The sequence below is a fragment of the Cryptomeria japonica genome, chromosome 6 (assembly GCF_030272615.1).
Source record: "Cryptomeria japonica chromosome 6, Sugi_1.0, whole genome shotgun sequence".
In the NCBI taxonomy this organism is placed as follows: domain Eukaryota; kingdom Viridiplantae; phylum Streptophyta; class Pinopsida; order Cupressales; family Cupressaceae; genus Cryptomeria; species Cryptomeria japonica.
Genome location: NC_081410.1, coordinates 525,311,757 through 525,327,583, shown reverse-complemented (window position 1 = coordinate 525,327,583; position 15,827 = coordinate 525,311,757). Strand labels below are relative to the sequence as shown.

Genomic DNA, 15,827 nt, shown 5'->3' with positions numbered 1-15,827 from the left:
ATACATTCAATTTATGTGTCCAGTTCAAAACGAAAATCTAATTTATTGCCCGTCTTGGTGGTTGAAGTCTTGAAGATACCAAAGCTGATATAAAAGAGTACATACCGGAACTTCAACTTTTCGAAACATGTTGGCACCTCTTCGTGCATCCAGTAAGGCAATATCTTGAGGAGTGGATACAATAACAGCACCTAGAAATTAATATGCACAATGTAGTTGTCACTGCCATAGTTAAAGAGCCAAGATATAAGATAGTGATACATGAAATGCTAAATATGGGACAGGAAAAAATTCATCTTACATACGTTTTTGCCAAACATTCATCATTTACTATCTGCCACTGCTAATGCCTTTCATTGCTAACTTTATACTTGAACACAGAAACACCTACTTGAGTTCAACATTCTGCAAGTGAAAAAAGGAAAATAGAAAGACAAAAGGGGTATTTAAGGCACTAGGACAAATTTTATCAATAATGCATAAATGCAGATTCAATGGCAACATCTATGCCAAAAGAATTAAAGGAAAAAAAACTCATGGTTTTAAAGCTTAAGCTCAAAGTGAGATTTAATTCTATAAAACATACTTCACCAAACAACTAATAAATACACTCTAGTATTGGTGAGATCAAGATTCCTTTTTTTATATTGGAGGTATATTTCATATTTTCCAAGAAAATATACAATCTTCATTTGGAAAACAGTGCCTACTTTCAGATTTAAAAAAAACATTAATGGACAATAAACATTTCTTTTAGAATTTCAACTTCTAAACTCAATTGGCATGGAAGAACTTGTTCGTTTACCTGCACTCAACTTTCTAATGCTAAAATCATTTTAGTGATTTTACCATAGTTCCATGCACTAAAAATCGACATCAGTCATGTTATCATCTGATTCCTTTATTAGTCCCTGCCTTAAGCAGGGAACTAATGTTTTCATCTCTCCAATTAGTTTACATTGGTAGTCGTGCAAGGTAAAAAAATTTAAGCTTATGCTAAAGTTTTCTTTTTTCTTTTTATTAAACTGTTTTAAAATTTATCTATTTTCTGATTTATCATTGGATATTTGTTTTTCAGCTGGGGTTTATTTTGTTTTATTTTTTCTAAATATTTCCTTGCACTCATTGTAGAATGTTGGCAGGTTTCATTAAGACTGACATTTAAGACTGGCATTTACCATCATTACGATCGGAGCTATTGTCCTCCCAGCTGGCTGTACCTACAAATACGCCATCAACTCCCAAAAAATTATGTTTAACCTGCAGCAAACTTGTGAGATCCAGAGGAAGTACGAAACCACATTGTAGGCAATAAATACTATTTTATTTGTCCAATGTGATGTTTTCTGGCATAACAAATTTATATGGGCAGTTAATAAATAATAATAGTGGAAATCCTCAAATTAATGTAGAATCACTCTGGCTAAATTTTGTATGTATTGAAGCATCTAGGTAAAAAAAATATAATTGTGAAAGAAATAAAGTTTTATAGTTTTAAATTATATATATATATATATATATATAATATTTAAATTTTGTTTTACTTGTGTGATGTGATGCTCAATAATATTTTTACAGGTGGTTAAATTTCGTATGTATTGAAACATATCTAGGTAAAAAAAAATATAATTGTAAAAGAAATAAAATTTTATAGTTTTTAAATTTTGTTTTCCCTGTGTGATGTGATGTTCAATAATACTTTTACAGGTGGTTAAATTTCGTATGTATTGAAACATATCTAGGTTAAAAATATATAATTGTGAAAGAAATAAAATTATATATATATAAAAATATAAATTGGATAAATAGAATTATTTTATTTTATTTTAAATATAAATTTAAACTCTCTTAGTATATATCCAAATCTTTTTTTCATTTATTTTTGTAGTGATTTTATAGATTGATTAATTAAACGTTATAATAAATGTAAAATGTAAATAATAATAAAATTGAGGTAAATAAATATTAGAAAATTAAATGAAAAAAAATGGATATCAATTTACATAATCTAATTTTTTTTTTAATATAATGGTCATATTGATTATTATATTTTCTATTTTTTATTAGAAATTTAAATTATGTTGATTGCGAAAAACTCAAAAATAAAATTAGAAATAGACATTTGAGTAGCAAAATGAAATAATAAAGAATTAACTTAGAAAATACGAGTTGTGTTGTGGGAACAAGAGAGGCTAAAAAAAATGATCTGTATTATTCATTGAAAAGAATTTTATGATCAACGTACATATATAGAAAAATTACTCTCAGTCTTCATCGATCAAGAAAGTTATAAAACTAGTAGTTCTAAACTTAGAGTACCAGGCTTTCATTTTAAAAAAAAGTCTAACACCGCATATTTATCTCTATCATCTCTTTATCTCTCTCCCTCTCTCCTCCTCACATTCTCTCCATATTCCTTTCCTCCATTTCCATCTTTATCTATACCTTTTTTTATCTCCATCTCCTTACCCCTTCTCTTTCACTCTTCCCCACTCCACCTCTCCCTCTCTCCCTATTATGAACATAACATTAGCCTATCTTCTCAATTCATAGGTTTCATTTCACTCTTGAATGAATGATTATAAGTGGATGCATAGTTGATTTGAAGATATCATTTCTCCATTAAGACCTTTGTTGCACAAATTACATCACATGCTAAATGGCCTACCAATTGACCTCATTTAATACACAAAAGTATGAAACTAATAATTACCTCTTTGGTGTATCTTAGACATTTTCTAACACAAACATAGAACAAATCTCAAATTTTTAGCAAAAGGCAGGGACTCTAGCTGCATCACAGCTCTTGTTTCTCATGACTTCAAATTAAATATGATATGGTATAAATCATCTCAAAAGTGAAACACATTCCTTTTCACCCCTTGAAGACTTGATTGTGAGAAATTCAAGAAAAGAAACAATAGTCGGGAAAGGGTTTTCTCATACAATCCTTGGACTTCTCTTAATTATTGATTCTAACTCTAAGCATAGTTACCCGAAGGCTCCTACTATGACCCTCAGTACTCATGTCCCCTATTAGAAATGCTTCCCCATCTAAAGAACACATATGGAGACATCTCCAGATATGAGGAGGCTTGAGACAACGTTTCTTAGCATTATTGATCCATAAACTAGAAGGATATTCCTTGACTGGCTTGTTAACAATTGAAATTATTTATTAATTCTTAATCTAAGAGAGCACACATGACTAAAACTGATGAGCAAGAAATGTGCAAGGAAATGGAAACAAAGATAGAAAATAAACACCATAAGAAAACAGATTTACCCTAGAGAAATGCCTTGTGGGTAACAACCAAAGAAACGGGACTCGGACTCGGCAAGGCCGACCCGGACTCAAACTCGAGACTTGGAGTCAAACTCGGCTTCAGACTTGGCTAGACTCAGGAAAGTGAAAAACTCAAGAAATTTAGAGATTTTTAAAGATTTAAAACTTGTTTCATGCACCCTTTATTGAATACACCTTAAAGACACAATAACATCATCAAACTCAGCTCATTTGATTACATACACAAGTATACATCAATCACATAAGCATAAACGCAAATTGTAGCTGAAGGAAATAACAAACATAGATATATAAATATTGTCAAATGTACACAATATTACAAAACTCATGAAATAAAAAATCCATGTCATCATATGATCATCATCAAATGTTCCATACAAATACCAAAGGTAAATACAACTACAAGCCTATGGCTCAGAGGAGCCTGCACCCTCCGGCCCTGACCCCCTGCGAAGGCGTCTAAGGTAGGTCCATGATGATTCGACAACCATAGCCGCTCCTCGTGACACCATGCCATGCTCACCAACATCAAGAACATCTGTGTCACTATCTGCCTTTGAATCTCCTGTCTCTTCTCGTGCTCTTCGCTCCTCCTCTACCATGGCTATAGTCTCAACCTCTATATCTACCTGGTCGATCCAATCAGTGTCAAACTTGGAGGTTAAATTTTCCCTACTTCTATCGACGCAGTTTCCCCCCATATTTTTTGATGGGGATTTGGGGGCAGCGCCCCCAAGGTGGGGTCAAGGGGCAGCGCTCGCGATACGGGGCGGGGTCGAGGGGCAGCGCCCTACGAGGCCAAAAAGACTTTTATTATTTAATAAAGGCGTCGGGTGTTATTTTTATATTGGTTGACATGTTGTAACCCTAATTTTTCTCATTCTCAGGCGCAGGTTGTAGTGAACAAAGACGAGATCATTCATTTTAGAAAAACTTTTTAAAATGTTTTTTTTTTGTCATTTTATTTGACCCAACCGACGGCCGAGTTTCAGGCACTGGACTCGCCGAGTTTGGCGATTTTAGGCCAAACTCGCAAACTCGGCGAGTCTAGCGATTTTGCCTCCTAGACTCAGGAGGCATGACTCTGACCCGGACTCACCGAGTTTGGGCGAGTTCGGGCAACTGACAACTGCAGCAAATGTGAGTATACACTCACTTAGTGCTTCCAAATGGCATTACAATGGAAGATCAGCCCTTACACTTCAATGACAGAACCTCAAAACAATAGAGTCCACTCCCAATGACCTCCAAAATCTCTCAAAACTACTTCCCCTGCTGCTTGAAATTTACAATGAACAGAAAATTCACAAGAACTAAACTTACAGCTCTCCAAGATGATAGAACACTATGAACTTTCTTAAACACATCCGAAAGGCACTACAAATGGTTTTCCTAGACATTTGGAAGCTGAAAGCTCTCAGATATCACACCAATAGGAAAATTTGAGAGCTGAAACGTCACTGGATTTGCACAACCTGTACTGATGAATTCACCACTTCCACCAGTGAGGCCTTTGCACATTATGGCAGTTGTGGCGAGTTTGACACAGTATTTGGCACATTTGCCATGGTACACTTTCACTGCCTGCTTAAACCTGTGATTACACCAAAACATGCAAAATACTCAGTTTTGAAGATCTTCTCAACACAGCCTGTACATGGATGTCCCATTCCATTCTAAACATTCTCCAGCATTAAAAAGTTGTCCTAATTCCAAAAATGTCATAAGTTAAAAAAATATTCTTTTTGGATCAATTCTATACATCTCCTAGAAGTGATCCTTAAAAATTGTGAAGCTACCTATAGAATTTGATTAAATATCACATAAATCACATCATTCTTTCCTCAAGCAATGATATCTAATTGACAAGAGCTAAATGAACTAAAGAACTGCACTAATAGACTTGAGTTTTTCTATTTTTAGCATGAACATGTATTGAGCCTTTTCTTTCAGTAACAAAAACTTGTCTTAACAAAGTCCAAGTAGGTATCAGTATCCAAGGGAGACAATAAAATGGCTTAAGACTTTGACGAGCACTAAAGTTTGACCAACTGATTGAAATGCGAAATCGATGGTACTCCACAATAAAAGCTTGTGCTAATAAACTATATGATATGTTTGTACCACTAACACTGGTATAGCCCATCTATGAGTATCACTGTACCATATTTTTAGAATAACGGCATTCCATCTCAATCCCCATCTCTAGGCTACTACTGTATAAACTTGAACCATTTTTATTATGATGGTGATTATAAAATACCAAAATCATTAATCTTTGCTCTGTTGACATATATTTCTATATTTTAAAATGTTACATTTTTTTATTTATGGGTATTTTACATTTTTTTGTTGCAAAAAAATTGTATAGTTATTATTTTCGAAAATGTAATATAGTTATTTAGATATATTTAAATATTTTGAATGTTTGTAGTCTCTGAGTACCCATTTCCCAATTTTGGAGAAATGGTGTACTATAGTACCCTTCCCATCTCTCATACCAGTACCTGTCCCTCTCTCCTAGTAATTATGGTTCTAAGCAAATTTCTCCAAGAGGGATTTGATTTGAAGCATCAAAAGATCTTTCATGGTTGAAGATTCCCCAAAAGCCTCCTTTTCTTCCCTCTTTCCCATATGAACCATTTTGGATGATTATTTCCTCTTACAACATCTAGATGTAACAAAATTCTGTTGTCCTCTTGCGTCTGCAGTAAATGAGGTAGTTGCGCCCTCTAAAAAATTTACTATTTTGTAGTTTCTTTATTTCATTCTTTTGCTTTGTTGTTGTCACTTCCTAGGAGCTCTGATTTTTTATTTCTGACATGTGTAATCCAGACCAGTTGACATACTTTGGTCATTCATCAACATCAACATAATTTCAATTCTGAACTTTATTTTAATCTCTAAATATCACATGCCTACAACTATAAGGTAGAAATTTTTTTAAAAAATTGTAAAGACTTCATCAAATGTGTTTGAAAAGGTCAGTTTACAACAAGAGCTAACTCGTTTAACAACTAATGAAAATATGCATAGAAAGAAAAGAAAGAAAAAAGATTCTTTTATGGTCCACGATGCTGGGCGGTCTATTTATGGGTCTACAGATGGCTTATAGCAATATGGGACTGCCCTGTACTCCTTGCGGGACGCACCTAACTGTGCTACAAATGAGGCATTCATACCTTACCCCCTTGTGGGATTTGAACTTGTGACCTTTCTTTCAAGAGCACAAGTTCTCCACCACTAGGCCAATTCAGGCTGTATATTTGAGTTATCTAGTAATGCGAAGAATACTGCCCCAATTAAGTTATAAAACTAACTACTTTGAAATATGAATATTTATCATCCAAATGAGTGTGCTCAAACATGGATGCAATAAGGCATGTATCATAATAAATTATTGTACTGAATGAAAGTATGTCATTACAAAGGCAATATGAAAATAAATAAAAAAACCTCTTTAGCATACTAAATGTTGGGTTTGCATTTTTTACTATACAATTACCATGATGAGTTGTAGAAGGTATATATTAGAATTAGAACATTAATATTGCATGTCATACGATCGCATGTAAATTATCATAAACATAGTTGAAAAAACCAGCAAAAACTCACCAGATTCACAAGTACTCAAGGATCAAACAGTGCCCACAAGTAACTGGCAGAAAAAGTCAGTGCCAAGTTTTTGTGAAAAACTCATCGGTCAATCAAAACCTCCGCCAGAAATGGAATAAAACAATCTGGCCCAAAAAGCTGCCATTTTCATCATTTTCACACTTTTTTTTAGCATTGGTATTGTTTGACATATTGGAGCTTGCACATTTGTTTGTAGGCATTTAGGAGTGATGATTGATTAAGATTAGTGAAATTATCAGCTCTGATTTAGCCACATTAGATAGTTATGTAACACTTTTCTAAAAAAAATCGGTGCTTTCAATCTAAATTTCCAGTGCCAAGGTTTAGTTATTTACCATTTTATTTCTTATTTCGAGTTAATTTGCAATAGCTGCTAAATTTTTGTTTGAACTATTTCTGTTTTTCTATTTTGCTAGGGTTTATTTCCATTTTTCTGAAAATAAAATGGTATCCACAAGTAGGAGAGGGAGAGGAGGTGGCAAGCCCAAGGACCTTATTTGAAAACACACACACACACACATTGTTTTATTGATGGACGAATCCCACTCCCCTAGAGGAGACAAATATAAAGAAATTTTTTGTCAAAATTGTTGCAAAGCTTCATGTAATGGTCAATAGTCCATAGGGCGAGCAAGATTGGCCTGGCAAGATGAAATAAAATCTAGAAGATGGAGGATAACTACTAGTCTTGAGTTTGTTGCCAGCTTGGAGAGTAGTTGGTTGCTTTAGTTGCAAACGAATCCAGAAAAGATTATAAAGCTTAAGACAGTGACCCACAATGAAGGTGATGATGAAGACTTTACTTTTCCTAATTAAAGACAAATTGTGTCTCTTCAATGAGGCCACTTCCCACCACTTATGTTGTTGTTGTCTAATGAGGCCAAACCCCACTAAGGATATGTAATGAAACCCAATCTCACTATTGTTTCTAGGCAAATAATTGAGTACATCCATGTTCATATGAGCATTGTGAGACCAATTCTCACGGCTTATTTTGGTTTATGGTAAATTATGTCCTCATTTGTATGTATTGTTAATGAGGTCATTTCTCACCAAGGAGATGTCACAAGGTCACTTAATTTGTCTGTATGTGAAGTTGCATGTATGTCCCAATTCACATACAAATATGTATTACCTCCCTAACTTAGAACTATGTTGAAATAAGTGGATCAATAATAGAAAAACTTTTATTACACCATACTATAATTGTCCTTTTAGATTATATGGTGAGGGTTGGTAACAAGGGCCCCAAGCACTTATATCACTTGAGGATACCACTCTATCTAATGCTCTCCTAGAAAAGATATTGTTGACTTCGAATTCCCAACCTATGCTCCTTCGGCTTCAACATTGCTCCTTCATTCCTATTATCTCCTCCTAAAAACAATCCTCTTGCTCTATCACATTAAACACTTTGCCTTCTTCTCCCCCCTACGTTCCTCCAACTTGTACACATCACCTTCTTCTCACCTCCTACTATAATATCCCCTTTTTGGATTGCCTTGTAAGCTGCCCTAAATTCACAAAATCCAAATGAAACAAGGAATAAAATATAGCTAGAGATATAACACTCACCCAAAAATAAGATGCGATAAGCCTGCCTTGGAGTCTTGCAACCAAATTAGATAGTAATATAGACATAATGCATGTAATACATCCATTTCTAGGGTAAAGGGAGAAATACACTTATAGCACATAGTTCTCATGGGCTCAACCATAACGAGGGTTAACATAGGAAGGACATGATGAGGTGCCCTAATTATTCCCGGCCCTAGGCCCAAGACCGGAATCTCTGTCCCCCTTGGTTGTGGTCTTACCAATGCTCATGAGGTTGTGTACCTAGCGGAGCCTGTACATCATTCCCCTTCATCACGCTATCCTTCTCTCCTTTGCTAATTGAGGATCCCTTTCTAGTTTACCTCAATAGCTAACTATTGGTGTACGTCTTATCATATATCGAACATTAGAATAAAATATCCAAGGATACTCTATCCTCTCCTAAACAAAATCACTACTTGTGCCAAGATTGTGAGAAAGACCACAAGGCAACTCCAAGGTCTATATGTGCGAACGGGCGACTTTATGTGGATAGTTTCTTGGGTGGTGTGTGCTTCTTTTAAATTTGTTGGGACCGGATTCTTTGACTTTACAAACATAGCGGTAAGACGGTCTAAGGTTGCGTAATATACTCGTAGTGTTACATCATTGTCCAAGTTGTAAGGATCTCGCAACCTGGTGTAGGCCTTGTGGAATCTGTTGTTGAACGTGCTGATTGGTTCATGCAGCTGTCTCTTCACTTCCACAAATTGTCTATACAAATCTGTTGGGGAAATTGGTGCCCTGAATTTCTCTAAGAAAGCCTCTTTCATTTCTCACCAATTGTGGATAGAGTCGGCCGTGTTGATGTGTGTTTTATGCACATGCAAGCAACAGAATAAAATACCAAAGTACTTTACCCTCTCTTGAACAAAATCACCTCAGATGCTAAGGGTAAGATCGACTAATATGATTCCAAGGTTTCTACAGTCAGGTCTTGACGAGTGGGTAACTCAATGGTCGATGTGAATTGTTGTTTTCACTTGGGGACTTACACAATTGTTCAAATTAACTTCACTTATCATGAATGTGGAATGGGTGTGCTGATAACTTAGGATTTGGCAATGTAGTTTTGAACTTAATTCTAACAAGACTTTCTAAAAAAAGGACAAAAGAGAGTAGGGATAGGAAATCTATTCTAAAGCCTAGAATGCAAGAAGTGATGAACAAATTCAATGGAATCAAACTAGGCAAGGTCTCACCATCAAGCCGAACAGATTTTGACATGATCTTAGTGCAATCATCTAAGATGTATTTCATAGATATTCAAATTACTACCATCAAACATTGATACCATCCAAGTTGATGCATAACAATGGACGTATAATAATCGAAGTTAAGCTTGCATAAACTTCCAGTTGACCATGCACGACACACTTACAATCAGCAAGAGGCTAGAGGTATGGATAAAAGGATTCCACACAAATACATTCAACAAATTCTTTCATTCAATCTAACAAACATTGAAAGCAAATTCTAATCTAACTTGGAGGAATTGAGAACCTTGAATGCAAAACAACACTTAAACAAAAATCACCATCAAGTCGAACAATGATTTATATTCAAATCTGCAGCATCTACCAACAATTCTCAAAAATCTCTCTTACAAATGAGAGGCAATGGGGTATATATAGAGTCTCATACAAAATGGATGGCCAAGATTAAATCAAAATCAAGGACCAAGATCATGCCAACAAAGCCCTAGAGTTGCCCTAATTAGGGTTTACATCAAAAATGGAGCCGCCAACATATGGCCCAATAGAAAGACACCCAGTCATCAAATAGGGAATATCATGCATCTCTTTCTCTCATAGCATAATCCAAGAATCTAGCTAATAGAGAATCTAATTCCTCCATGGAAATGTTGGGTAAGGTATCCTGTTGTAAATCAATCACGTCGAACGCATCCGAGCAAGCATCCAAGGTGTTCTCCCAATCTGGCATGAGCTTCTACAAATTGTGAACATGAACCAACAAAGAGGCCAAGTCATCCACTTGACTCTTCTTCAAAGAGTCTAGCTGAGTACATAAACTTCATTTTGTCTCTCAATTCTGCTAAGTGTAAACCACTGGCTTCACTGACATCAACTCTCAATAATTCCTCAATTGAGGCAAGGATCTTTGATTGAATATCATGAATTGATCCTTCCATCTCTACACAATTCTTTTGTGCACTCTCATAAGTTGATTTCTTCATGGCTAATGAACAATACTAGCCATGGAAATCGTATCTATCTCCATTATGCACAATATTCTCCCTGATCAATGTGGACGTAGGAATTTTCTTCAAAACTCTGAGGCGTGGAATATTCTTCTCCTGAATAGGTCGGAATTCCTCCCAAACTCCCTCTAAATACTGCATCCTGAATATGAGCCATGTTGTCCTGTCAAAAGCCTGAACAAAATGAGTAAGGAAATCATCTACCTATCTCTTTGTATCTTCAATCCTTTTCTCCACTTCTGAGAGTGTATCTCTTGTTGCCTCATAATGTGTATGTAGTCCATGATCAACTGCAATAGGGGAAATAAGGGTGGGATTCTCATGCCTTATCCCTGCAATATACTCTCTAAGTCTAATATTTTCTTCTTCATACTTCTCTCTCTTCTCTATCTCCCTATCCAATCTTGCACTGATTGCCTTGAGAGTATCACCAACCTCCTGAAATTCCTACTCTTTTGTAGTACGACCAAGGGCAACTGAAGTAATCTGAAAATCCATGGGAGTAGCAATGTTCGTTGTCGCATCTCCAATAGGAACAGCCACCTGTGCAATCCGCATTCCTGTCTCATCTCTAGCTATATGTGATAAATTCTCATCTTTCTTTTGTTCTTTTTCCTTGTTGCTCCTAGCTAAGAAGTCATCAATGTCATCAATAGGTTGCGCCTCTACCATCTTCTTAATTTTCTCCATACTCTTCATCACCCAATCAGGAATAGTGGCCATCTCCATACCATCATCAAGACATTTCTCGATCAAGCTCTCTCAATGCCAAGATAACATCATCATCGTCATCAGGATCATCTCTAGTCAAATCATATACATTCTTCCCCAAACTAACCTCCAAGAGGACAGTAGGAGATCCCAGCCAATTATCATCTTCATTAGGTGGAGCAGATGTAGTTGTGGCATGTAAATCCTGAATATTCTCTGGTAATATCACTATGTTGGAACATTGCTCAAATTCTTTGTTTTGTTCTGGCACTTCGACTTCCTTGATTGACGAGACACTGAGGGAAGGTGAAGGAATGATAATCTTTTGCTTCTTCTTCTTAACCTCCTCAATCTTCTTTCCTCTAGCCTTGACTTCTCTTGGTGTGTTCTTCCTTTGCTTAAGAGCTTGACTCTTCTCATCCACATAAATCCTGATATCACTAATAGTCCTTTGATCATCTTCGGAAGAGGATTCCTTTTGTTTCATCTTTTCATAAGTGAAGGTAACACCCATGTCAACTAACTTGTTCATCTGACTATCTACCCATCCTCAAGAGAAACTCAAGACCTCTCTCATCAATACATTCAAATATGTCACTTCTTGTTCTGACCAATTAGGCAATAGAATTGCCTTCTTCATTTCATTCTCATATTGTGGATGCGTATGATCCTTGTCATCTAATATCTGATCAAGAATGAGGAAAAGTCCACACTTCCTCATGAAATCCACTGACATTTTGGACCACATTCTTCTTTTCACTGCCTGCTCCTCCATCAGGTTGGCCCAATAATCCTCTATGTCTACCTTGTGGATGAACTTATCTCCCCTGACCTTCCAACTTTCTTATTCGGATCAAACCTTTCTCTTCTTTTGTATGTTGCAAATCGATAGAATGCAAGTTCTTCAACTGTTGTGCTAACTGTTGCGGCAGATTGGCAGACCTCCAATGTCTTCCCAACGGAAATAGGAAATGACATGCCCGTTCTATGTTTGTCAATCTGGATAGAATCAAACTCCAGAAGTTGTCTCACCACCTCAAGTAATATCATTTTGTCTGTAGGATACTTAGGAAGCCTGTAAGGTTCGGATTGAAATCCATGAATCCTTAGGTATGTGAAAGTGGGAAATTGTATGCACCACGATCCATATTTCTCTATTAGCTCTGTTGCCTCCTTGGACAACCACCTGTGGATCCTGCCTTACAACATTGTGTTATGTACATAGTGAATGCATCATTCACTCTCTTATAATCTTCAATTTGATACAAGTTCACTTGTGGATAACATTCATAACTCCTGTACTGTCCTTGTCCATTCTCAACTTCACCTCTGCATATCAATCCTTTGTAGGTAACAAATCGTGCAAGCAGGTACACCAAGTAGGAAGTCATGACGAATGACTTGGCTCTCTCCACATTCCTCAGCTAAAAATCCAGATTGTCACTTACGATTTTTGACCAATTAATCAGTGTTCCTTTCATACAATCCTGGATGAAATAGAACATCCATCCATCATATATTGCACCCAGCGGCATCCCCATCACTCGGTTAAGCAAGAATACTAAATCACTATATTTTGAAATTTGTGCAAATGAGTGTCTTGGGAGCCTTGGAATGATGAGACCTAGGTTCGATCATCCATTCCTTTTTTACTACGGTCTTGCAAGCATCCATCTTCTTCTTATATCTTTCTTCATATTCATCCTTGGTTCTATCTTTCATGTCTGCTCCACGTGAAACTCCAAACACCTCAGCAATCGCATCCTCAGCAAGGTAGGCAATGATGGCACCCTTAGGAGTCTTGATCATTCGGGAGCGAGGATCATAACATTGTTCACACTCCAGGAGTAGCTCGCTACACTGTATGGACTGCGGGAATCTAGCGGCCTGATAAATACCACTCTTCATAATGTTTACATAAGGTGGGAAAGGAATCAGGCTTCCAATTCCGAACATCCGCTACCGCATCTGACCCATGTTCGTGTCTATGATCTCCTTCCATCTGGATGACATCTTGGATTCTAGATAGAATCCCATCTCAACTATCTTCTCTTGTTCCCTCTGAATGCTAATTCCGGACTTCGACATTGCACCTGTATGAAGCTGGAAGTTAGACACCTCAGAAAATTTATCCTGATAACTATTTTCAGAATTAAATAAGTTATGATTTCTTAATAATTTAAACAAGTTATGGATGGAAATCAAGAATTTTATTCATATCTTAAACGAATTCTGAAAATAGAATGAAAATATGACAAGATTAGGGTATGAAACCCCCATCAAATTCATTAAAATCGTCAATTTTCAGACTTAGCAAAGTCTGAATACACCTCCTTATACTTAGAAATTTTATCCAGATTAGAGTGCAAAGGAGTATACCGGATCGAGAAATGGGTTAGGAAAGGTGTGAAAAGTAGTGTTTTCACACAAAAGTTGTCTGAGGACACCTTCCCAAGTCAACAATGGCTACCAACCAGTCTGAAGACAACTTGCAACTCTATAAATCAGTCATTAAAATCATGTTGCAATTGCATGTTATGCAAAAATTATGATGAAAATAAGTTTCCCAAGGCAAAAATGAATAAATTTGGGCATGTATGTAGGGCTGGAAGTGAATTTTCAGTCTGAAGACAAGTCTGAAAAGTTTTCAGACTTACCAGCACCTCTAGGAATGATAGTTAACTCAGAAAATTGCCAAGAAATGGTGCAAAAATGCACTCCAAGTGAAATTGCCCAAATAGGTAGGTGGCTGGAAATGAATGTTTTCTGAGGACAGCCCCTTGACAATGGAGTTTCAGAACTGCAACAGAATTAAGGTCTGAAAATGCTCTAAAAATCCTCGAAAACACCCCCAAACAAAAATCGCCTAGGTTGGAACAAGCTGGTTGGTGAAAAATAATTCTGAAAATGTGTTACCAGCCAACATTGGAGGTCAAGAATCTCAGCAAAAGGTGAAAATATCAGGTCTAAAAATGTTCATTAGTAATTTCCCAGCTATGGCGCCACCAAACATGAAGAAATACACCCAAAAATGGAGGTGAATGACCCCCAAAACAAAATCGCCTTCTCCCAAAAATGGTGCCACCTCTAGCAAAAATCGCCAAGTCTGAAAAATGTCTTCAAATGCCCTCCAATGGCTGCCAAGGAAAATCGCCCAAGGCCGGGAATGGAGAGAAATGAACAATGAAATCAACTTCAGCCTTAATGGTGTCAATTTGATACTTCACCAAATTCACAAACTGGAGGAAGATCGCCCAAATCAGCAACACACTTGGCAAACATAATAATATTATAAAGCTGGCCTCCCTCTTTTAAACTTGTTTTTGCCTTGAGTTTTCACCACACAAGGCAATGTGGGATAAAACTTTGTTACTTATACTTGCCTGGGGAAAATCGATTTGCTTCTAGAAGGTGAAAATCATTTAATATTTATTGCAAATCATTTATTAATTGTTTTTATTTTTAAAATAATCATCATCACTTTTTAAAAACAATTAAATGTGGGGTCAATTTATTAAAATAATTTTAAAATTTGATCCAAAATTGACCCATGGGGAAATTCGACCCCTATTTGGATTAAAAAATCCAAATAAAAATGGTTAAAATGTTCAAAATGCACATCTGGGGGAAAATCGACCCCTATTGGGATAAAAATCCCAATAAAATCTCATCACACTTTGCACAAAATTGTCTCTAGGGGAAAATCGATCTGTGTCTGGAGAGAAAATTCCAATCCAAACTTGCCATTTAGCACAAAAAATCACCTTGGGGGAAAATCGACCCCAGTCTGGATAGTCATCGGGACCCAAAATCATTAAAATCATCACTTGTGGAAATTCGCTTAAGGTCTGGAATCACTATCCGCATTAAAATCCTCGAAATCTTGTCATAACAGTTCTTAGCGTCCAGATGATTTTGAGTGGTTAAACTGTTAATTTCGGATGAAAATCCATGTTCTAAGGCTCAAAATGTCAAAATTCTTGATGGGAAGTGCTTTTCCCCCACATTTCCGATGACCCATGATTTTACCCCACTCAAATCCTGATTGGTGGTGGATTTCCATTGGATTCCTAATGGACCTAATTTCCCCCCCCACTCAGTATCCAGACATGGGGCAATTTTCCACCAGGATGGTAAAATTTGGCTAAGTGTGGGAAATCTTCCTAACAACCCACAATTTTCCACCAGGACTGCGGATGACTTTAATAAGGACTAAAATGATGATTCCTGATGCCTATCGGTTTTCCACCAGGATAAAATGCATCGCGATTTAGACAAATTTACCAAAATTTGAGCGAAACACAAGGAAACCTATCGAGATAAAGTGCAAAATCAACTTGAATAACTTCCTCGAGG

General features: G+C 36.4%; 1 protein-coding gene across 2 annotated transcripts in view; it reads right to left on the bottom strand.

The window, feature by feature from the left end:
* The window catches only part of LOC131067968 (iron-sulfur protein required for NADH dehydrogenase, mitochondrial), a 161,735-nt gene that overhangs the window by 33,293 nt on the left and 112,615 nt on the right, over nucleotides 1-15,827 (bottom strand). For both annotated transcript variants that reach the window (XM_058003148.2, XM_058003147.2), the window contains exon 6: nucleotides 106-191. In XM_058003148.2, the coding sequence (XP_057859131.1) occupies nucleotides 106-191 (86 nt within the window). The remainder of the gene's footprint in view (nucleotides 1-105; nucleotides 192-15,827) is intronic.